The 25,337-nt window shown below is 38.4% G+C and overlaps 1 protein-coding gene across 2 annotated transcripts in view; it reads left to right on the top strand.

The window, feature by feature from the left end:
* The window catches only part of WDR49 (WD repeat domain 49), a 198,749-nt gene that overhangs the window by 38,978 nt on the left and 134,434 nt on the right, over window positions 1-25,337 (top strand). For both annotated transcript variants that reach the window (XM_030932047.1, XM_030932058.1), the window contains exons 6-7: window positions 13,046-13,213; window positions 15,252-15,400. In XM_030932047.1, coding sequence (XP_030787907.1) covers window positions 13,046-13,213; window positions 15,252-15,400 — 317 coding nt within the window. The remainder of the gene's footprint in view (window positions 1-13,045; window positions 13,214-15,251; window positions 15,401-25,337) is intronic.

Here is a 25,337-nt window from a genome sequence, read left to right on the forward strand (position 1 = left end):
GAAACTTATCTATTGGTGCTGAGAAACTGAGTTGTATTTTAATATTAGTATATGCCAGAATGAACTATCTGAAGTCCCGTGAAAGCATTATATTAATTTTCCTCTTCCTTTTTTCTTTTTTAAAGAATTTCACTTGTGTCTCTAATTAATAATTCCTATTAGTTTCCTCTATGGGATTTTATGTTTTGATTTTGAGCAAGAAAAGCCATTTTGCAGTTTGACTTTGAAGGTCTTAGATAAATTATTGGGTGAATTTTCACAAGAAAAGAGAAATACCAAAAGAAATTATGGTTAATATTTGTAGAATTTCTTTCTTTCTTTCTTTCTTTCTTTCTTTCTTTCTTTCTTTCTTTCTTGCTTCTTCTTTCTTTCTTCTTTCTTTCTTTCTTCTTTCTTTCTTTCTTTCTTCTTTCTTTCTTTCTTTCTTTCTTTCTTTCTTCTTTCTTTCTTTCTTTCTTGTCTTCTTCTTCATTTCTTCTTTCTTTCCTTTCTTTCTTTCTTTCTTTTCCTCTTTCTTTCTTTCTTTCTTTCTTTCTTTCTTTCTTTCTTTCTTTCTTTCTTCTTTTCTTTCTTTCTTTCTTTCTTTCTTTCTTTCTTTCTTTCTTTCTTTCTTTCTTTCTTTCTTTCTTCTTTCTTTCTTTCTTCTTCTTTCTTTCTTCTTTCTTTTTCTTTCTTTCTTTCTTTCTTTTCTTTCTTTTCTTTCTCTTTTTTTTTAATGGAGAGCCAGGAGTGGTGGTCCATGCCTATAATCCTAGCATTTCAGGAGGCCAAGGTGGGTAGACTGTTTGAGCTTAGGAGTTTGAGACCAGCCTGAGCAACAAGGCGAAACCCTGTCTCTATAAAAAACACAAAAATTAGCTGGGTGTGGTGGCATGGGCCTGTAGCCCTAGCTATCCAGGAGGCCAAGGCTGGAAGGATCACCTAGCCCAGGAGATTGAGGCTGCAGAGAGCCGTGACCACCACTATACTCCTCAGGTACCTCTGAAAGGTGAATATACTTCAGTCCTAACCAATGAAAGAATACCTTTTCTTAGATTTAGCAATAGTGATTAGAAGCTTAAATATGACTTTTGGTTGTTGTTTGAAGCTCAGTTATTTCAATACGAGAAAAGAGAGGAAGACTGAAATGAAGAGGAAGGCAGAAGGAGGAAAGGCAGGATGGATTCAAATGTAATAGAGTGGGATTTGTAGTTGTTTTGGATTCTGCTCCTTTGTCTGCAAGATTTGCTGTATCAGGAGCGAGCAACCAATGGCTGTTTAATTTGGGATTCTCTTTACCCCAGTAACATGATTCGATATTCTTAGAACTCTTCATGAAATAGTTTTGGTGATTTTTGTCTCAGTGTGAGGAGGGAATATACAGTTGAGGAAAGAAAGAAATCCTTGAGCAAATATGCTAATAGTTTTTATTGACGCTAAGGATAAAATATCTGTAAAAATGAAATGTCACAGGAAAAACTCAGTTTCAGGCATAAGAGTATTAGCATACTGCTTTAAGATAAGGTTCAAATTTCTTATTTAAAACTTTGAAGGAGTGAATGTTTTCATCTTCTCTGAGTGGTTCTATGTCATATTTTAATGGAAAAATAATTACATTCTGAAATACTTGTAATTATAGAGATTTTGTGTAATAGTGCTAAGATATAAATGTTTTGAATTTCAGAGAATTTTCCTTTTTAATAATTTTCTCCTCATATAGACAGTATCATTGGAAACCTTGGAAACCATAGTCTGGGAATGCAGATATTGAAAGAATGAGGCCATGCGCGTTGTCTCATGCCTGTAATCGCAACATTTGGGCAGGCTGAGGTGGACAGATCACCTGAGTTCAGGAGTTCGAGACCAGCCTGGCCAACATGGAGAAACCCTGTCTCTACTAAAAATACAAAAATTAGCCAGGTGTGATGGCGGGCGCCTGTAATCCCGGCTACTTGGGAGGCTGAGGCATGAGAATTGCTTGAACCTGGGAGGCAGAGGTTGCAGTGAGCCGAGATTGCACCATTGCCCATTGCACTCCAGCCTGGGTGACAGATCAAGACTCCATCTCTGGGGTGGCGGGGGTTGGGGAGGGAAGAAAGAAAGAATGAACATGAAATTGCCAGCAACAAAAGTCATTGATATTTTATTGCGTTGAAAATGTTTTCTCCCATTTGACCAGGGCTAGAAGAAGACACAAAACAGTTTGAACTGTTGACAAAATCACTAATTACTTTTTTTGCTTTTTTTTTTTTTTTTTGAGACAGTCTTGCTCTGTCACCCAGGCTGCAGTGGCACAATCTCGGCTCACCGCAACTTCCGTCTCCCAGGTTCAAGGGATGCTCTTGCCTCAGCCTCCCAAGTACCTGGGACTACAGGCACGTGCCACCATGCCTGGCTAACTTTTGTATTTTTAGTAGAGATGGGGTTTCATCATGTTAGCCAGGCTGGTCTCGAACTCCTGAACTCAGGTGATCCACCCACCTTGGCTTCCCAAAGTGCTGGGATTACAGGTGTGAGCCACCACACCCAGTTGCTAATTGCTACACTAATTAGTGGAACAAGTGCCAGAAAATTTAGAATACAGACTCCTCAGGGAGTCTTTATAATTGATAGGGGCTAAGTTGGCAGAGAAGCCAGATTTAGTATCTTGCTTGTGTGTGGCTCTACTTCCCTGCATCTAAATCAGTCTTCCAGACCCTACCGAGGTAGCTAGACCACACTGCCTTTCCTGCCAGTTCTGTCACTATGTTTAAAGTAGTTGAAATCCGCTGTGAGCAGTGACCCTGGTTTGAGGAAAGGGCTCTATGTCCTACAGCTTGTTCTGTAGCATGGTAGAAGAATATGATTCATTTGTATCATGGACATGGGCCTACTTGGCATTTTGAAAAGTAATTGAATTAATTGCATTATTATTTTAAAATATGGTAAGCAGTGCTGAATTCTTATTTTAAAGATAGAATACATAGTTATACTTTATTTTTTAATTTAAAATTTTTTGTGGGTACAGAGTAGGTGTATATATTTATGTGGTACATGAGATGTTTTGATATTGGCATAAAATGTGAAATAAGTACAACCTGGGGACTGGGGTATCCATCACTTCAAGCATTTATACTTTGAGTTACAAACAATCCAATTACAGTCTTTGAGTTATTTAAAAATATACAATTATGTTATTATTGATTACAGTCACCCTGTTGTGCTGTCAAACAATAGCCTTACTCTTTTTAAGTATATTTTTTGGTAACAATCCTCAACTCCCCACTAGGCCCCCACTACGATTCCCAGCTTCTGGTAAGTATCCGCCCACTCTCTATGTTCATGAGTTCAATTGTTTTGATATTTAGATCCTACAAATAAGTGAGAACATGCAATGTTTGTCTTTTTGTGCCTGGCTTATTTTGCTTAACATAACAAGATTTCTTCCCAATTCAGTCTTGGTGGGTTTTATGTATCTAAGAATTTTTTCATTTCTTCTAGATTTTCCAACTTATTGGCATATAGTTTGCTCATAGTAGCCATTAACAATCTTTTGAATTTCTGCAGTATCAGTCGTAATGTCTCCTTTTCCATTTCTGATTATATTTATTTAGATATGCTCTCTTTTTTTCTTAGTCTGGCTAAAGCTTTGTCACTTTTGTTTAACTTTTCCAAAAATAAACTTTTTGTTTCATTAATCTGTATTTTTTTTCAATTTTATTTATTTCAGCTCTGATTTTTATTATTTCTTTTCTTCTACTAATTTTGGGTTTGTTTTATTCTTGCTTTTCCAGTTCTTTAAGACGCATCATTTGATTGTTCATTTGAAGTTTTTCCTTTTTGTTTTTTTTTGATGAAGGCATTTTTAGCTATAACCTTTCCTCTGAGTACTGCTTTTACTGTATCCCATAGGTATGTAGCTTTTCTATTATCATTTGTTTCCAGTAATTTTTCAATTTCCTTCTTAATTTCTTCACTGATTCACTGGTCATTCAAGAGACTATTGTTTAATTTCTATGTATTTGTATAGTTTCCAGAATTACTCTTGTTCTTAGTTTCTAGTTTTATTCATTGTGGTCAGAGAAAACACTCAATATTATTTCAATTTTTTGAATGCCTTCCGATATTTTTTGATACCTAACATACAGTATGTCTTTGAGAATGATTCATGTGCTGAGGAAAAGAATGTGTATTCTGCAGCTCTTGGATGGAATATTGTGTAAATATCTATTGGATCCATTTGGTCCATAGTGTAGATTAAGTGTGATGTTTGTTGATTTTCTTTCCAGAAGTTCTGTCCAATGCTGAAAGTGGGGTGTTGAGGTCTCCAGATATTATTGTATCGAGGTCTATCTCTCTCTTCAGCTCTAATAATATTTGCCTTATATATCAAAGTGCTCCTATGGTGGGTGCGTTTATATTTAAAGTTTTTTGTATCCTCTTGCTGAATTGACCCCTTTATCATTACATGGTGATGTTCTTTGTATCTTCTTATAGTTTTTATCTTGAAATCCATTTTGTGTGATAAAAGCATAGTGACTCCTACTCTTTTTTGGTTTTCATTGACATGGAATATCTCTTTCATCCCTTTTATCTTCCATGTTTCAGTCTATGTGTGCCTTTATAAGTGAAGTGTGTTTCTTGAAGATCACATATCAATGCATGTTGTTTTTTTGCCTATTCAGACAGTCTGTGTCTTTGATTAAAGAGTTTAATCCATTTACATTCAATATTATTAATGGTGAGTAAAAACTTACTCCTGCCATTTTGTGCTTTGTTATCTGGTTTTCTCTTCCTTCTCTCTTTCCTCCTTATGTTCCTCTAATGAAGGTGGTTGTCTCTGGTGATGATTTAGTTTCTTGCTTTTCTTTGTATATTCATATGTTTTTTGGTTTGAGGTTACCATGAGACTTGCAAATACCGTCGTATAACCCATTATTTTAAGCTGAGAACAACACTATTTGCATAAAGAAACACAAAGAAAACTAATCAAAACTCTACACTTTAACTTCATCCCTCTGCTTTTTATCTTTTTGTTGTTTCTATTTATATCTTATTGTACTATGCCTTGAAAAGTCATAGTTATTAGTATTGATTGGTTCATCATTTAGTCTTTCTATTTCAGATAAGAGTAGTTTACACAGCACAGTTACAGTGTTAGGATATTCTGTGGTTTTCTGTGCTCTTACTATCACCAGTGAGTTTTGTACCTTCAGGTGTCTATTCATTGCCCATGAATGTCCTTTTCTTTCTGATTAAAGTATTCTTAGCATTTCAGACCTCAGACCTGATCTGAGAAAATTCTCTAGATTACCAGAGACTCTTGTTTTCTCCCTTACTTTCTCCCAAACATACAAAGTCTCTCTCTCTCTCTGTTCTGAGCCACCTAAAGCTGGGGGTGGAGTGACACAAGCACCCCAGTGGCCACCATTACTGTGACTGTGCTGGGTCAGACCTGAAGCCAGCACAGTGCTAGGTCTCACTCAAGACCTGCTTTAACCACTCCCTGGCTACTGCCTATGTTCACTCAAGGCCCTGGGGCTCTGCAATAAGCCAATGCCAAATCCAGCCAGGCCTGTGTCTTTGCCTTTAGGGCAGCAAGGTCCCCCAGCCTCTGAGTGGGTCCCAAAATGCCATCTGCAAGTCAGGAACTAGAGTCAAAAACTTTAGAAGTCTACCTGGTGTTCTCTTATTGCAGCTGAGCTGGCACTCAAACAATAAGATGCAGTTCTTCCCACTCGTTACTCCTTTTTCCAAAGGCAGAGAAGCCTCACCCTGTAGCCACTGCTCCCCCAGGCCAAGAAGAGTACTTCCAGACTACTGTTGATGTTCTCTAATGGCCCACTGTTTCTTAAGTCAGCTTGTCTGAATGCTGCCTGACCTGGGGCTTACCCTTCAGGGCAGTGGACTCCTCTCTGGACAAGGGCAGGTCAGAAATTCCATCCAAGAGTCAAGTCTTGGAATTGGGGATGCTAAGAGCCTGCTTGGGTGCTCTACACCCTCGTGGCCATGCTGGTACCTAAGGTGCAAGACAAAGTTCCCTTTACTTTTCCCTCTGCTTTTCTCAAGCAGGAGGAGTTTTTCCCCATAGCCTCCACAGCTAGTAATATGCCGAGTCTCACCTGAAGCCAGCAAGTCTCAGAGGCTCATCCAAAGCCCTTGATATAATACTTGGATATTGCATCAGGGCATGAGGGCTCTTCAGTTAGCAGGTGATGAATGCTGCCAGAAATGGCTCCTTTCCTTCAAGGTAGTGGGTTCCCTTCTGGCCCAGGTTGTGTAGAAGTGTCATCCAGGAATGAGGGCCTGGGATGGGGGGCCTTACAACTCTGACCAATGTCCTCTCCTGCTATGGCTGAGCTGGTATCCTAGATGCAAGGCAAAGCCCTCCCCACTCTTCCCTCTCCTCTCCTCAAGTGAAAGGAAGGCACCTGTTTTGGAGCCGTGAGCTCTGCAGCCTAGGGTTAAGAGAGGGTGATGCTAGCCCTCCCTTGGCTGCCGCAGCTGGTGTCTCAGTATGTCATGCCCCCTCAGTCCATTGTCTCTGGGCCTAGTTCCTCACAAGGACTCACCTATGAGTTGCAGTCTTCATAGCCTAGAGCTTTATGGCATTTCAAGATTATTTGGAGACAAAGAGTTCTGTAGCCCTCAGTGGTGAGGTTTACTGACGCTCAAGGTCAGACCCCTGGGCTGGACAATTCCCCTCTGCTAAGGTTCCCTCTGTGGGTGGGCATCAGTTGAGTTTGGTCCAGGTTTCCTTTCTGCTCCACCAGGACAGCACAGAGTTCAATGCCACACAATTGCTGTGCTCTCTCTCCCCCAGTTCCCAGAGAAGCTCTCAGCACCACGCAGCTGCTGCTAGGGGTGGGGAAGGGTGGTGTTGGTGATTCAGGACTGTTTTTTTTTTTTCTATCTCTTCAGTGCTTCTTTCAATGATATGAAGTGAAAACCAGGTACAATGAGGGCTCACCTAATTTTTGTTTTGTATAAAAGTGTTTTTTCTGTGTAGATTGTTAACTTGTTGTCCTTGCCTGGGTAGAGGGGAGAATTGGTGGAGCCTTCTTTCCTACCCTGCCACAATGTCTATCAGTTGGCAAATGTTATAGAGTGCCATATTTTATCTTACTCTAAGTGCACTTAATGGCATTACTTACTTAGTTTTTAGGTATCACCTTTCATTTTCAAATCACTTTCCCACATGAACTAATTGCTGTTACACAGGGTCATTGTGACAGCACACATGAGGACAAAGATCGATGGCAGGGTTCCTTAATATCCTTTTTTATGACTGTGTGGCAAGAGAATTAAAGAGTTGAAAGTCAGCATCTTAATGGACAAATATAATCAAGTTTTTTTTTTCTCTATGATGTTATATAAAAGTAATTTTAAAATATTTTCCTCTACCAATTCCAAAACTTACTGAGAATATTAACAAGAATCATTTATTTTACCAGCTTATCCTATTCTTTAGCTTGATATTTTTAAAACTTTTCCATCATAACCTATCATTTCCTTACCTCAATTCAAGAAATGAGAAAAACATTTTTATTTATCAGATAGTTTGATTTTAAGGAAATGGCTTTTCTCTCACCTTTTACGCAGGCATTCTCAAGAACTCTGGCATTCTACAATTTAATCGGAAACAAGTTGTATATTGGTTTAGACATTAAGTGTGAATTGTTGAGCCTCCAATATGTAACACTTCAGGCCCATAAATGTCGTTTTGTAACCTGGAGATTTAAATCATAAAGCAATACTTCGGATGCCAGAGCAGCATACACTTCCTTCTATGTCTTTCTTTATAACTTGAAAACTAAAGATGATAGTTGGATGAAATGGGGAAACACATGACGAAGTAATTTTCTGGGTAGGAATATTTTATTATGATTGTATTGTAATTATATTATGGGATATCCATGCACTTGAAGACATAATTGTAGTATTATGTTGTATAATTTAGGTCTTATAATATTGTTTTACTGAGTGTCAGGTTATAATAACCCTTTTTTGTAAACAAAGACAATATTTTCAGTGAGGCTGCTTCCTGAATGAGAACCATTGCCATCAGATTTTATACTATTGGAACTTCTAGTACAGTAGTAGTAGTAGTGCAGCAGGTAATCATGGGACTTTATGTCCCTGAAATTAATTGCTCTCTAATAAAGGATTCTCCTTTATAGGAATGAATTACTTCCCAGATCCTTGCCTTTCTTTCTCTTCCTCCCTTATTTCTTTTTTCTTCCCTCCCTCCCTTTTTTCCTCCCTCCCTCTCTCTTTTCCTCACTCCCTCCCTTTTTTCCTTTCTTCCTTCCTTTTATTAAGAAGAAAGGAGGGAAAACGATGAGAGAGACCAAGGAGGACATAGGAATACTGTTCCCTTGGGGATCAGAGTGAAGCGATCAGGGAAGGGAAGACTCAAGACAAATTAGGGGCTTGGTATGGTATTGAGGGTATGGGAACAGAAAGGTAGTTGGTGATAGGAAGAACCTCAGATCTGGACCTGTGATACACATCGCAGTGAGGCTTAGTAGAAAAGATGGAGGCGATAGCACAGGTAAGGAGAGTTGACAGCCAAACAGGACTGGGTTCAATCTCTTCTCCACCTCCAATTAGCTTCGTGCCCTTAAGCAAGTTGGCTTTCAGATTGCTATCTTCTCATTAGGAAACTTGGAATAATTTACCCACTAAAGATTATTATAGGGTGGGAGCACCCAGAGTGGTACTTGTACATGGGAGCGATTCAAAAAATAATCTAATAATTATTTAAAGTAGTCATAGGTCAAAGAGAAATTCCATATGGGGGATAAGCAATAAACGTACTGTTGGGGCTCTGAAAATGATACCCAAAAATGAAAACCTCAGAAGCAGCCTCAGGAGCAAAGTCACTCTCTGACCTTCTCCTGCCTGTCTGTCTCTCCTGCTCATAGGTCATAGCCAGGTCATAGAAGCTAGAACTCCTTCTATGAGGAGCCAGGTCATAGAAGCTGGAACTCCTTTTCCCCAGAGGTAGCCGTAAAGTCTAAAAATATTATTCTAACATTCCCCTACTTTTAGTGTAACAACTGACCATAAAGAAATGGAATGACATCCCTCATTCTAGAGTGGTCCTACCCCATACCCAGGAGAAAGGAATGCCATATACAGAAGTCAAGAAGAATTGAACAGACAAAACTTGCTGGGTTTTCCACCCAGTCTATTTCCATTAACGCATATTCCTTTTTCCCAATCGCATTTCTACATGGCTCTCCCTGCATCATAGAACCTAAGTATAAAAATGGACAGTGTCTTGTATATCTTTGGGTCTTCATTCTGAAGGTTCCTGTGTCTTGTAAATCTATGATCAAATGAATTTTTTGTGCTTTTCTTTTGTTAACCTGTCTTTGGTTATAGGGGTATTGGCCATGACATTTATCATGAGGAGGAAAGGGGCCACTGTCCTCTCTACCCTTATAACACCATCCAGGTAAATTCTAGGCAGAGTGGAGAAACAGAGCATTTTGGCCTTTGGCAGCACTTTTGTGTTTCATGACACACTTCCCAGTGAGTTATTCAGTGAGTCAGCTCTGTAAGCCAGCTCTACTCTGGTCCCCTTTCTGAATGTCTCCTTTGTATCCTGTTCTCTCTTTATTTTCCTCTTAGAAATTATGTTCTGCTATTAGCAGTATGCCAGTATCAAGGGCCAGTTACACTCACTTACATTAAAGAAGTAGAAGCTTAAAAGAGGAGCCTAAGTGGGTATTGACTAACACAAAGGACGTACATCATTAGTAATAGAAATTTTAAGAACCACTTGAGGAAGCAGGTGAAGAATAATTTCTCACTCCAAAATTACCTGTGGCTGGAGGTTTATCACCTAAGTTCCTCAGAACTATTATGGTTGGGCTTTATGAGTATAGTGAGGAGGTTCTCAAGATCATGATATTTTATATAAAATTTTGTGTGCATGTATACCTTTCTGATGGAGACGGTCTACAGTTTTCATAAGATTCCCAAAGGGATGTTCGACCTCCCAAATTTTGAGAACTATGGATTAATATACTCTCTAGAGTATAAAATAATGGCAACACTTGCATTCTAGTGCTTTGCTACTTTGTGTGGTTCTCAGAGAGCATCAGGAGCAACACCTGGGGATATGAGAAATGCAGAATCTCAGGTTTACATTGAATGAGAATCTGCATTTTCACATGGTGATTTGTGTGAATGTTGAAATTTGAGAAGCCGCATTCCCATAGTCAAGAGGTCAGGCCCTGTATTCTGAATTCGTACTCTGGCTCTGCCAAATACTAGTGTCCTAAGCTTCGATTTATAATATTGCATGTCATAACACCAAACTTAAGAGTTAATCTCAGAACTTCAGACCTGAGTTTGACAATTACTTGCTGACTTTGGCAAATCATTGAAACTGTGTGGATGAATCTCTATTTCTTTACCTATGAGATATAGAAGTAGATTAGCTCTTTTTCAGCTCTCAATTCTGGAGTTTACCTTTTGTTTCCCACACAGGTGATTTGTAATGGCCTCTCATCTATTGAAATGCTTTTTGTCAACATTCACCAAATGTCTCTTAAACGCTGAAAGGCACACTGATTTCTTTCTTCTTTGAAATTCTCTTATACATTTTGTATCATTCAATTTATCACTTTATGATGTGCTAAAATTATCTCTAATTATTTGATTTACATGTTTTTTCTTCCAAGTTTGGGGCCATATAATTGAAGTCCAGGCTACGTCTAGTCTATTTCTTTCCTTGTTATCTTTATCATAGCACAGAACACATTGTAGATGCCCAATACATCTTTGAGGATTGAATGCCATGTTTTGAGAGACGGTATCTGTAAATGACACATTGAATAGTCTCAACTTCATTAATTTAGTTATAAATTGGTTGTGTTAAGCCATTTATTTCCTAGTGAGATAGCTATGAAATTTTCTAAATCAAGCTGTTTACATATCAATATGAGCTCTTGAATGAATAAATCCTAGTTACATTTAGAAACAGCCCAGTTGAATAGGTAAGAGGAAAAGGAATGCATTGAGCTATTTTCCTGCTTCTCAGAACTTTCTTGCCTTTAGTAATTGGAAATGTATAAATACCTATGTGTGTGTGTGTGTACATATATATATGCACATACACATATTACAAATATATGCGTGTATATATACTCTATATGTATATGTATACACACATACACACAGAGCAAATTAATTTATTATACAAAAATAGTAAAACTGGATACTGTTTTTAACTCTTTAATAAGGGATGCTCTTTTTATGAAGCAGAAATTTATTCTCATAGTTCTGGAGGCTGGGAGTAAAAGATTAAGGCACCGTCAGATTTGCTGTCTGGTGGGGACCTACTTTCTGCTTCCTAGACAGTGCCTTCCACCTGTGCCCTCACATAGTAGGAGGAGCAGACAAGCTTCCTTGGACCTCCTTTATAAGGGCATTCGGCTCATTCTTGAAGGTTCTACTCTCCTGACCTAATTACCTTTCAAAATGTCCACCTCCTTGTATCATCATCTTGTGGGTGAAGGTTTCAACATATGAATTAGGTGGTTGGGGGGTGGGGAGAAGGCCAGAAATACAAGCATTCAGACCATAGCAGTGCCCATTAAGAATTGTGAAGGGTCTAAACTTTTACGTTATTTTCTAGTTACCTATTAACAAGTTTGCTTACCATTTCCAGCATAATGAGCAATACAAATATTGTGATGCTTACTTGCAGAAAGAAATGTTAAAAATCTCACAATGACAGAAGACTTAAGACTTCCATGTCAGAGAGAAAAAAAGACTATGATTCTCAAGAGAGCAACAGCATAAATATTATCACATTTATTTCAGTTCCCCTGGCCATCAAGTCCACAGAGGCAATGCAGATGGGCCCAGACAAATCCCTGCACAGGCACTGTATTCCATTACAGTAAAGGAACCCCAAACCTAAGGAATCTGAATCTTTTATGTTGGACAGAAGGCATGCCTAACTTTTGCTCCAGAGGAAGACATTATCTTTATTATTCTGGGCAAAGGGAGACGCTATCTTTACATTCTATGGCTGTTTGCTATGCAAACAAAAACTCTTTGAAAAGATAATCCACAACAAAGGGCAGTGAGTTCTTAGCTTCACCAGAAGTGCAGAAATGCTAGCAATCCATCGAGAATTGACTCCCCAGAATACGTTACCCCTGATTCTACATAATAAATTGATCACAAATATTTCTGAGCCACTCTACTAAAACAAACTTCCCTTAAGCTTTATCAAGCAACAGCATCCCTCTTTGTGTGGGGCAGGAATTTGATCTTGAGGTCAAATAAGAAATCCTCCAACTGTGGGACACAAATAGTTGAGCACAATGCCAAAGAGAACTTCTGCCTAACCACAGAGGGCATGGTGGTTTCAAGTTGATCAAAAAGCAGCTATGGCTATTCATTGGCCTTCTGGAGCCTGTGGGTGTGAGAGTAATGGCAAGGTTCTCCTGACAAAAGGTAGTAGGATCTTTATCCTTGCTTGGAAAGTGTGAATTTGCTCCACAATGTCTGGCACTGGCTCATCAGGAATGCAGAAGAGCCACTTTGACCTGAACCTGTAGCTTTGTTTGTGAATCTTGGCAAGGAGTTGAGTCCTGGCCATTTCACTCTCCAACAGTTTAGATCAGTCAAAATTTAAATAAACCATTGTTTAGGCATGAGCTGGACCTTTGGGGAGCAGCAGATGGTTGATAAGCTCCTGCTTGTCCCAGACCCAGGAGGAAGAACATAGGAATTTGGCCAGTTACTCATCTTACAGCTTCAGAACCCCATATGATTATTGTGATTAACATTGTTTCATGCCATGTGTTCCAATTTTTAAAACTTCAAGGTATCTCTAGATTGGGGGCAAAGTCAGAATGTAGAATTTCCTGTAACTTCTCAATGGAATTATTTTGTGGGAGGTGGAAGAAGGGGTTTGTGAGGTGTTTTTTAAGTGTCAGTTTGTATCATCATACTTTGAGTTTAATTTTTAACTTTATATGTTAAAACAGTTCCATTTTACTAATATCTTGTGAAGAATCAACTAAAGATTGTTTTTCTCTTTTTAATTTTTTATTAGTTACTTACAATGCATCTTTAGATGCTATCATTTCCAGTACAACCAGCAATACAAATAGTGTGGTGCTAGCTTGGAGAGAGAAATCAAAAAAGCATCTTAATATGACATCCTTCAACATTGCCCAGGGCATTCATGCTTTTGATTATCACTCTCGGCTCAATTTAATTGGTAGGTAAAATAAATCTTGATAACTGTGAGGGCCTCATAAATAGTCTGGGGTGCATTTGTATGCATGGAGCCTTCTCCATCTTGTTGTTTTATTGCTAGAGAGACCATCTTGAGCAGCTCACATTTTATTGCCTGAGAATGTCTGATAATGATGCATTATGATGGGCAGTGTATATGAACTACATTGGGGTAAAAATATGAGAAAGTGCCCAATGCTTTAATGAGTCTTTTTTATTACAATTGGTGAAGGGTGCAAAATGATATAGAGAAGGAAGACAGTTTGTGCAGCTTCTACCAGTCTGCCATCTTCCTAACACCACTAAATGCTCCACCCAAACAAATGCATTTTTTCATTGCTACTACTACAGCTACCACTACCAGTGCATGCACACACACACACACACACACACACACACACACACCCCATACACAAGGGAACTGCAAAATGTAGACTGTTTTTCAATTACCTTTCAGAATACAATCTCTAATGATTTTTGAAAATGTTCAGATTATCCTAAGTTTGTTTAGTAGGGGGGAGTTCTTTCGATGTAAAAAAAAGTATATTTTAGCTGAGGAAGTATAAAGTTTCTCAGGCATTAACTATTTAAATTAAAAATTTAGATATTCTGAAAGCTGATAGTTTGATATACATATATGATATTAGTTCAAACATAAAAATGAAGTATAGATGTATTATTGAAAAATTAATATGGTAGTTACAGAGCATACACATGGTCTACAGAATGGGTCATATTAACTCACATTCAATAGTTGTCATTCATACAAAGAGTATTAATATTAGCTAAGGAGCTGTGTCCATAAAATTCCCAAAATAATACCTGACAATCGCAGTAACAGATACCTTGAATATGAATTCATGAATATGCCAACATCAAATCTTCAAGGAGTACTGTAGATTTATTAGAGAAGGATAGAGGAGTTGGTGACTCATTTTGGCAAGGACTCAAATAGCAACTATTTAATATATTGATTGGTTAATCATTTCAGTCTCTGTATAATAATAATTACTTTGTACCTGCTATAGTGCTGGAAAAAATAAGGATGATTAAGTTCAGCTCCACAACTGGCCCTAAACTAGGAAGCAACAAAGAGTATTGTGTTGTATTGAATAGATACATTTCCTGCTCTTGAAGAGCTCCCTAAATATAACTGATTGATGTACAAAAATTAATTCCATTAATAAAGCAGGCCAACAGTATATTTGTGCTGCTTGTTTGCTTGCACGTACAGTCGTGCATTGCTTAGTGATGGGGATAGAAAGGCATCATTAGGTGATTTTCCATTGTGTGAACATCACAGAGTGTACTTACACAAAGAGATGGTGTAGCCTACTACACAGCTAAGCTATACGCTATAGCCTATTGCTCCTAGGCTACAAACTTCTATAGCATGTGACTTATTAAACACTGTAGACAATTGTAACACAATGGTATTTATGTATCTAAACATATAAAAGGTACAGTAAAAATACCATATTATAGTCTCAGGGGACCATATTCGTATATGCTGTATGTTGTTGACTGAAATGTTATGAAATGCATGACTGTACTTGATTATTTGATAATATGTCTTTTTATACTTTTTAATTAATTTGTGAACTTTCAACATTGTTTTCTTTCTTTCTTACTCCTGGGATACCTTTAACACTGCCTACATTTCTAGGTGAAGCTGGCTGGAGAGGGGAAATATCAGGATTAGAAAGAAGGATTCTGTCCCCTCCTGGTTGGGCTGTTGGTTGGTTTCTAAATGGGACTATATGTTTTCTTTCACCTCATACATAGCCTTTTCCCCTTGAGGAATTTTTTCTTCCCTACTCCCTCCATTTCAACTATTTCTATTGACAGAACTAATCCCCTATTAGCCTGGTCTAGTTAGACAACGGCAAAACAGGGTGCATTAGTCAACCTACAGTTGACATTTATCAAGCTACAGTTACATGGTAAACTCATTTCACAAAGAAAATGCTGTGGGCTATTTATGCTATTAAAAACTTTTTTTTCTTTCTAATTCTGATTAGCAACTGCTGGCATTAACAATAAAGTTTGCCTTTGGAATCCCTATGTTGTCTCTAAACCAGTGGGTGTCCTTTGGGGCCACTCAGCCAGTGTAATAGCCGTCCAATTCTTTGTGGAAAGAAAACAACTTTTCAGCTTCTCCAAGGATAAAGTAAGTAACATTGTTCTTTTAATTAATTTAGTTTTGCTTCCCTGGTTCCTACCCAAATCAATTCTGGGATCTGAATTTCTCTGAGAGATTGTGTCAGCTTTTAAAATAGACTGGCTAGCTACTTATGTTTTTGGAAATCTATATTTGGAAAAGGTGTTGGTTGATGGTTACTTAACAGTAGTCCTAGACAACTGGGCAAAGTATTTCATTAAATTTTTTCAAATCATATACTCAGGGATTTAATCTTTATTGGACTCTCAATATGTCACACCTTGACAGCTTCCAATGTTCTCACAAATTCAATAGAAAAAACAGAAAATGAAATGTTGCTTTGAAAAGATAGTGGCCAGGCATAGTCAATTAGATATTATTGCTTTGGTATTGAAGAGACTCAGTTAATTAGAAATTGAAGTTAATCTGAAGAATATCAAACACATTAAGAACCTTTTAATTAAATGTATCAGTTCATCTTTGTTTTATGATATTGATGGGATATTTTAAATATGGTGGAAAAAAATATGGCACTGGAGTCATAGAGTCCAGGTTGAATCCTGACAACACTATTTATCACTTATATCCACTTAGGCAAATTTCTCCTCTGAGTCTTGACTTTTGTTCCTTGGTAAAATTTCAATCTTACTTAATGCCCAACTTAAAGATCCAGTTAACATGATAGATTTCAAGATAGTTGGTTATGAAGAGGAGGGTGCATATAAAGTGTTTTGATGATAGTCTTTGAGATTCTTTGAGTGAATATAAATTTTTGGTGTATTCAAAAATATATGCAAATATAATTTACATAGAAATTCATCTTCAACTCCTTAGCCACACCCCATAAATTCTACCAAAAATTCTACCAAAATTAACCACCATAAATTCTACCAAACTTACTTATTTTACTGTATTACCTAGTATGTAAACCTTTTCTTGAACTTCAACAATCAACTGCCAATTCCTGTTGATTTTATCATCAAAATATGTTGATCAGTTTCACCTCTACATCTCAGCTGCTACTGCTATAATGCAAAATTTTATCTTCTTTTCCCCAAAATACTGCAAAGATTTTCTAACATATCTCTTTATTTTCAGACTGATCTGACTCTAATCTGCTCTCCATTCTGCTAATTTGCAAGTAGCTTGCAGAACAATTTTTCAGTCTTTCATCTCTGCCCTCTATGTAAATATGAACTCCAAAATTCTTAAACTTTTATACAAAGCTCCCCCATCTACTAGTCCCGCTTCACTTCCCATCTTTCTCTTTCAAATTCATTTAATGCTCCAGTCGTATTAAATTATTATCTTTTCTCACCATGCAGTTTCATGGCTTTGCAATGTGCTCTTCCTTCTGCTTTCAATTCCCTGTCTTCTATTAATTGGCAGATGCCTATTTATCCTCCACATTTTAGACTTTTTGAAGTCTCTTATGCAGACATAGGTGTTTCTTTCTGTGTGCTCCTGTTGCATTTGTGTGTCTCTCATTACAGCATGTATCATGCTGTACTGATATTGTTAGTTTGCTTTCTTAAGACGCATTGATACTGAAAATGTAAAATAGGGATGGAGCAAGATTATGGAATAGAAAACCCCACCAAAGGTACCCCCCTTAGAATTTAACAACAATCTCCACATACACAAAAACACCTTCATAAGAACCAAAAAAATTAGGTGCGCACTCACAGTGCCTGGTTTTAACAAAGAATCACCGAAGAGGGTAGGAAATACAGTCTCAAATTACCAATGCCACCCCTTCCCTTTTCCCACCACAGTGTCTGTGTGACATGGACCACAAGGACTGCAACTCCTAGGTGAGTTGTAGTGCCTGAGAAGGGCTAAAAGTCAGTAGACTTGGGGGAAGGGCAGGGGTACATGACTTACTGAGATACCAGCCAGGGCAGCTAAAGGAGTGCTTGTATCACCACTCCCCCAACACCAGGCAGCACAATTCACGGCTTCAAAAGAGACCCCTTCTTTTCACTTGAGGAGAGGAAAGTAATTCGTAAAGAGGACTTTTGTCTTGCATCTTGGACACCAGCACAGCCACAATAAGATAGGTCTCTGGTTAGAATTTTGAGGTGCCCCCTTCCAGGCCCTAGCTCCCAGATAACATTTCTAGACATATCCTGGGCCAGAAGGGAACCTGCTACCTTAAGGAAAGGACCTAGTCCTGGAAGGACCCATCACTTGTTAACTAAAGAGTCCTTGAGCTCTAAATAACCACAACATGGATACCCAGATAGTACACCATGGAACTTGGATGAGACTGAGATGTGTTGACTTCAGGTAAGACATGGAATATTACTATCTGTGGTGGCTACAGTGAGCCACTTCTATTTGAGAAAAGCAGAAGTAAAGTAAAGGTGACTTTTGTCTGGCACCTTAGGTACCAGATCAATCATAGCGAGATAGAGCACCAAGCAGGTCCATGATTCTAGCATCGGCCCTTGGACAGCCCTGAGCCATAGGGGAGCCCACTGCCCTGAAGGGTGAGTCTCAGGTTTGGCAGCCTTCACCACGAGCTGACTGAAGAGCCCTTAAGCCTTAAGTGAACAATGGCAGTAGCGTAGCAGTTCTCCCCATGGGACAGTGGTGGTGATGGTCATGAAGTGAGGCTCCTCTGCCTGTGAAAATGGGAGGGAAGAGTGGAAAGAACTTAATTTTGTGGTTTGAGTGCCAGTTCAGCCCTAGTAAAATAGAACACCAAGTAGATTTCTTAGGTTTTTGACTATAGCCCTGGTTCCTGGACAGCATCTCTGGACCTGCCTGGAACCTGAGGGAACTAACTGCCCTGAAGGGAAGGACACAAGGCTGTCTGCTTAACCACCTGCTGATCATAGAGCCCCAAAGCCTTGAGAAAACATAGGTGGTAGCCAGGTAGTGGTTACAGCAGGACTTTGGCAAGACCCAGTGCTGTGCTGGCTTCATATCTGACCCAGCACAGTCTCAGTGGTGATGACCATAAGAGTGCCTGTATCACTCCACCCTCAACCCAAAGTGGCTCAGAATAGAGAGAGAGAGAGAGAGAGAGACTCTATTTGTTTGGTAGAAAGTAAGGTGAGAGAACAAAAGCCTGTCTAGTAATCTGGACACTTCTGGATTTTATGCAAGATTCCAAACTGGACTTTTATGAGTCTGCAAGAACTATAGCATTACTGGGCTTGGGGTGCTCCCTAATGAAGATACAGATATATCACAACACTCAAGTCCTTTCAATATCTGGAAAGTCTCTCAAAAAATAATGGTGTATTAGTCCATTTTCACATTGCTACAAAGAACTACCTGAGACCAGGTAATTTATAAAGAAAAGAAGTTTAATTGATTAATGTTTCCACATGGCTGGGGAGCCCTCAGGAAACTTACGATCATGGTGGAAGGTGAAGGGGAAGCAAGCCACATCTTCCATGGCAGCAGGAGAAAAAGAGTGGGATGGGGGAACCACCATGCACTTTTAAACAATAAGATCTCATGAGAACTCACTTACATCATGAGAACAGCATGAGGAAACTACCCCAATGATCCAATCACCTCCCTACCTTGACACATGGGGATTACAATTTGAGATGAGATTTGGGTGGGGACACAGAGCCAAATCACATCATTCCACCCTGGCTCTTCCCAAACCTTACGTCCTTCTCACATTTCTTTTTTCTTTTCTTTTCTTTTTTTTTTGGTGGGGGTGATGGAGTCTTTCTCTGTCACCAGGCTGGAGTGCAGTGATGTGATCTTGACTCACTGCAAACTCTGCCTCCCAGGTTCAAGAAATTTTCCTACCTTAGTCTGCAGAGTAGCTGGGACTACAGGCACCTGCCATCATGCCCAGCTAATTTTTTGTATTTTTAGTAAAGACGGGGTTCACCATGTTAGCCAAGATGGTCTCAATCTCCTGACCTTGTGATCTGCCCACCTCACCTCCCAAAGTGCTGGGATTACAGGTGTGAGCCACTGTCCCCAGCCCAACCTTCTCATATTTCAAAACACAATCATGCCTTTCCAATGGTCCCCCAAAGTCTTAACTCATTCCAATATTAACCCAAAAGCCTAAGTCCAAAGTCTCATCTGAGACAAGGCAAGTCCTTTCTGCCTATGAACCTGCAAAAGCTAAAGCAATTTAGCAACTTCCAAGATACAATGTGGATACAGGCATTGAGTAAGTGTTACTATTCCAACAGGGAGAAATGGTCCACAACAAAGGGGCTACAGGCCCCATGCAAGTCCAAAACCCAACAGGACAGTCACTGAACCTTAAACTTCCAAAATTTCCTTTTACTCCATGTCTCACATCCAGGACATGCTAAAGCAAGGGGTGGGCTCCCTGACCTTGGGCAGATTTGCTTCTGTGGCTCTGCAGGGTACAGTCCTTGTGGCTGTTTTACAAGCTGGTGTTGAGTGTGTGTGGCTTTTTCAGGTTCATGACGCACCTGAAAGGGTACATTCATCCTTCTGGGGTCTAGAGGATGGTGACCCTCTTCTCACAGCTCTACTAGTCAGTGCCCCAAGGGGACTGTCTGTGGGAACTCCAACCCCACATTTCTCCTCTGAACTGCCTTAGTGGAGGTTTTTCATGAGGGTTCCCTGCAGCCGACTTTTGCCTGGACATCCAGGCATTTTTGTTCATCCTCTGAAATCAATGCAGAGGCTTCCAAAGCTCAATTCTTGTCTTCTGTATGCCAAAGGCTCAACACCATGTGGAAGCTGCCAATGCTTGGAGCTTGCACCCTTTGAAGTCACAGCCCTAGCTGTACCTTGGCCCCTTTTAGCCAAGGCTAGAGCTAGAGCAGCTGGGATGCAGGGTAGCATTCCTTGAGGCTGCACAGAGGCAGCAGGACCCTGGGCCAGGTCCATGAAACCATTTTTCCCTCCTAGGCCTTTGGGCCTGTGACGAAGATCTCTGAAATGCCCTGAAGACATTTTCCCCATTGTCTTGGCTGTTAGCATTTGGCTCCTTGTTATTTATGTAAATTTTTGCAGCCAGCTTGAATTTTTCCCTAAAAAATGGATTTTGCTTTTCTACCACATGATTAGGTTGCGAATTTTCCAAACTTTTATGCTCTGCTTCCCTTTAAACATAATTTCCAACTTCAGACCATCTCTTTGGGAGTGAATATGACTGTGTGCTTTCAGAAAAAGCCAGGTCATATCTTGAATGCTTTACTGTTTTGAAATGTCTTCTGCCAGACACTCTAAATCATCTCTCTGAAGTTCAAAGTTCTACAAAGTTCTACAGATCTCTAGAGCAAGGGCAAAATGCCACCAGTCTCTTTGGTAAAGAATAGGAAGAGTGACCTTTGCTCCAGTTCCCAATAAGGTTCTCATCTCCATCTGAGACCACCTCACCATGAACTTTATTGTCCATATCACTATCAGCATTTTGGTCAAAACAATTTGACAAGTCTCTAAGAAATCCCAAATGTTTCCACATCTTCCTGTCTTCTTCTGAGCCCTTCAAACTTTTCCAACCTTTGCCCATTACCCAGTTCCTATATTGCTTCCACACTTCCAGGTATCTTTATAGCAGCACCCCACTATCTCAGTGCCAATTTTCTGTATTAGTTTGTTCTCACATTGCTACAAGGAATGTGAGATTGGGTAACTTATAAAGAAAAGAGGTTGGGTAACTTATAAAGAAAAGAGGTTTCATTGGCTCACAGTTGCCCATGGCTGGGGAGACTTCAGGAAACTAAAATCATGGAAGAAGGTGAAGGGGAAGCAAGGCACTTCTTACATGGTAGCAGGAGAGGCAGAATGAGAGATGGGACCACTGCACACTTTTAAACCATCAGATCTTGTGACAACTCCCTCACTATCATGAGAACAGCATGGGGGAACCTCCCCCATGATCCAGTCATCTACAACTAGGTCCTTCCCTCAGCACATGGGGATTACAATTTGAGATGAGATTTGGGTAGCAACACAGAGCCAACTATATCAGATAGCTACAAATAAGCCAAGACAGTGAAGACTACAATAAATACTTAACTCTTCAATGTCCAGACATCAAAGAACAGCTACTAACATCGACACCATCCAGGAAAACATGACCGCACTAAATGAACTAAATAAGGCATAATAACACATCCTGGAGAAATAGAGATATGTGACCATTCAGATGGAGAATTCAAAATAGCTGTGTTGAGGAAACTCAAAGATATTCAAGATAACACAGAGAAGGAATTAAAAATTCTATCAGATAAATTTAACAAAGAGATTGACATTATTTAAAAAATCAAGCAGAAATTCTAAAGTTGAAAAATGGAATTGACAAACTGAAGAATGTGGCAGTCTCTTAATAGCAGAATCAATCAAGCAGAAGAAGGAATTAGTGAGCTTGAAGACAGGATATTTAGAAATGCAGTCAGAGGAGACAAAAGGAAAAAGAATAAAAATGAGTGGAGCACACCTACAGGATCTAGAAAATAGTCTCAACAAGGCAAATCTAAGAGTTATTGGACTTAAAGAGGAGGTTGAGAGAGAAACAAGGTAGAAAGTTTATTCGAAGGGATAAAGAAAGAGAACTTCCTAAACCTAGCAAAACATATCAGTGTCCAAATACAAGAAGGTTATAGAACACCAAACTGATTTAACCCAAAGAAGACTAATGCGAGGCATTTAATAATCAAACTCCCAAAGGTCAAGGATAAAGAAATAATCCTAAGAGCAGCAAGAGAGAAGAAACAAATAACATAAAATGGAGTTTCAATATGTCTGGCAGCAAAATTTTCAGGGGAAATCTTACAGGCCAGGAGAATAGCATGACATATTTAAAGTTCTGAAGGAAAATAACATATCTGGCAAAAATATCCTTCAAACATAAAGAAGAAATAAAGACCTTCCCAGACAAACAAAAGCTGAAGGATTTCATCAATACCAGACCTGTCCTACAAGAAGTGCTAGGGGGAGTTCTTCAATCTGGAAGAAAGGAATGTTAATGAGCAATAAGAAATCATCTGGCCGGGAGCAGCTGCTCACGCTTGTAATCCCAGCACTTTGGGAGGCCGACATGGGCGGATCGTGAGGTCAAAAGATAGAGACCATCCTGGCCAACATGGTGAAAACCTGTCTCTACTAAAAAATACAAAAATTACCTGGGCATGGTGGTGAGCACCTATAGTCCCAGCTACTCGGGAGGCTGAGGCAGAAGAATCGCTTGAACCCAGGAGGTGGAGGTTTCAGTGAGCTGAGATGGTGCTACCGCACTCCAGCCTAGCGACAAAGTGAGACTCTATCTAAAAACAAAGAAAAAAAAAAAAAAAAGGAAAAGAAAAGAAAAAGAAAAAAATAAAAGAAATCATCTAACAGTACAAAAGTCAGTGGTAATAGTAAGTACCCAAAAACCACATAATATAACCCTGTAACTGTGCTGTGTAAACTATTCTTATCTGAAGTAGAAAGATTAAATGATGAACTAATCAAAAATAACTACAATAACTTTTAAGACATAGACAGTACAATAAGATATAAATAGAAACAACGGAAAGTTAAAAAGTGGGAGGATGAAGTTAAGGTATAGAGTCTTTATTAGTTTTCTTTTTGCTTGTTGGTTTGTTTATGCGAACAGTGTTAAGTTGCTGTCCGTTTAAAATAATAGATTATAAGATAGTATTTTCAAGCCTCATGGTAACCTCTAACCAAAAGTCATACAATAAATATGCAAAAAAATACAAAGCAAGAAACGAAATCATATGACCAGTGACAGTCACCTTTACTGTAAGGAAGACAGGAAGGAAAGAAAGAAGGAAGAGAAGACCACAAGACAAGAAAACAACACAATGACAATAGTAAGTCCTTATTTATCAATAATAGTATTGAATGTAAATGGACTAAACTGTCCAATCAAAGGACATAGCAGAGTGATTAGATTAAAAAAAACAAGACCCAATTATCTATTGCCTACAAGAAGCACACTTTACCTATAAAGACACACATTGACTGAAAATAAAGGAAGGAAAAATGATATTGCATGCCAATGGAATACAAAGAAGAGCAGGAGTTGCTATATTCATATCAGACAAAATAGATTTCAGGCCAAACCTATAAGGGACAAAGAAATCATTATATAATGATAAATTAGTTCAGCAAGAGAATATAACAATTGTAAATATATGTGTACCCAAGACGGGAGTACCCAGATATATAAAGCAAATTTTATTAGAGTTAAATAGAGAGATAGACCACAATACAACAATAGCTGGAGACATTAACACCCGTTTTTCAGCATTGAGAAGATCTGAAAATCAACAAAGAAACATCAGACTTTACACTATAGAAGAAATGGGCTTAATAGATATTTATAGAACATTTCATCCAACTGCTATAGAATACAAAATCTTTTTCTGACTACATGAATCATTCTCAAAGATAGACCATATGTTAGGTCACAAAACAAATCTTGAAACATTCAAAAAATTTAAATAATATCAAGCATCTTCTCTAATCACAAGGGACTAAAACTAGAAATCAATAACGAGTAATTTTGAAAATTGTACAAACACATGGAAATTAAACAATGTTCTCCTGAATTACCAGTGTGTCAATAAAGAAACTAAGAAGGAAATTGAAAAATTACTTGAAACAAATGATTATGGAAACACGGCATACCAAAACCTGTGGGATACAGTGAGAGGAGTACTAAAAGAGACGTTTATAGCTATCATCAAAAAAGAGAAAAAACTTCAAATAAACAACCTAATGGTGCCTCTTAAAGAATTCAAAAAATGAGAACAAACCAAACCCCAAATCTGTAGAAGAAAAAATAAAGATCAGAGCAGCAACAAATGAAGTCGATATGAAGAAAGAATACAAAGATCAATGAAATAAAAAATTGGTTTTGGAAAAGATAAACAAAATTGACAAATCTTTAGCCAGACTAACTAAGAAAAAAAAAAAAAGAGAAAATCCAAATAAAATAAAAGTACAGATGAAAAAGGATATATTATTACTGACATCACTGACATTCAAATGATTATTAATGGCTACTATGAGCCACTATATGTTAATAACTTGACAAATCTGGAAGAAATGGATACATTCCTAGACGTATACAAACTACCAAGATTAAACCCTAAAAATTTTCAAAACCTGAACAGACCAATAACAAGTAATGAGACTGAAGCCATAGAAAAAAGCCTTTCAACAACGAAAAGCCCAGGACCTAAGGTCTTCGATGCTGAATTTTACCAAACATTAAAAGAAGAACTAGTACCAATCCTATTCCACAAAATAAGGGAGGAAGGAATACTTCCAAACTCATTCTACAAAGCCATTATTACCCTGATACCAAAACCAGACACAGACACATCAAAAAAGAAAACTATAGGTCGATAGCCCTCATGAACATTGATGCAAAAATCCTCAACAAAATACTATCAATCAATATTTAACAACATGTTTAAAAGATCATTCATTATGGCCAAGTGGGATTTATCCCAGGAATGCAAGAATGGTTCAACATTTGCCAGTCAATCAATTTGATACATGATGTCAATGGAATGAAGGACAAAAACTAAATAATCATTTCAAATGATGCTGAAAAAGCATTTGATAAAATTCAACATCTCTTCATGATTTAAAAGACTCAAAAGGTTTTAATTTAGAAGAAACATAACTCAACATAATAAAAGTCATATATAAAAGACCAACAGCTAGTATCATACTGAAATGGGAGAAAGCTGAAAGCCTCCCACCTAAGATCTGGAACACAAGAATGCTCACTATGTTATTCAATATAGTACTGTAAGTCCTAACTAGAATAATCAGACAAGAGGAATATAAAAAGGGCATCCAAATTGGAAAGGAAGAAGTCACATTATCCGTATTTGCAAATAATAAAATCTTGTATTTGGAAAAACTACTCCACCAAAGAACATCAGAATGGTAAGCAAATTCAGTAAAGTTGCAGGATACAAAATCAACATAATCAGTTGCATTTCTACATGCCAACAAC

The sequence above is a fragment of the Rhinopithecus roxellana genome, chromosome 1 (genome assembly GCF_007565055.1).
Source record: "Rhinopithecus roxellana isolate Shanxi Qingling chromosome 1, ASM756505v1, whole genome shotgun sequence".
Lineage (NCBI taxonomy): Eukaryota > Metazoa > Chordata > Mammalia > Primates > Cercopithecidae > Rhinopithecus > Rhinopithecus roxellana.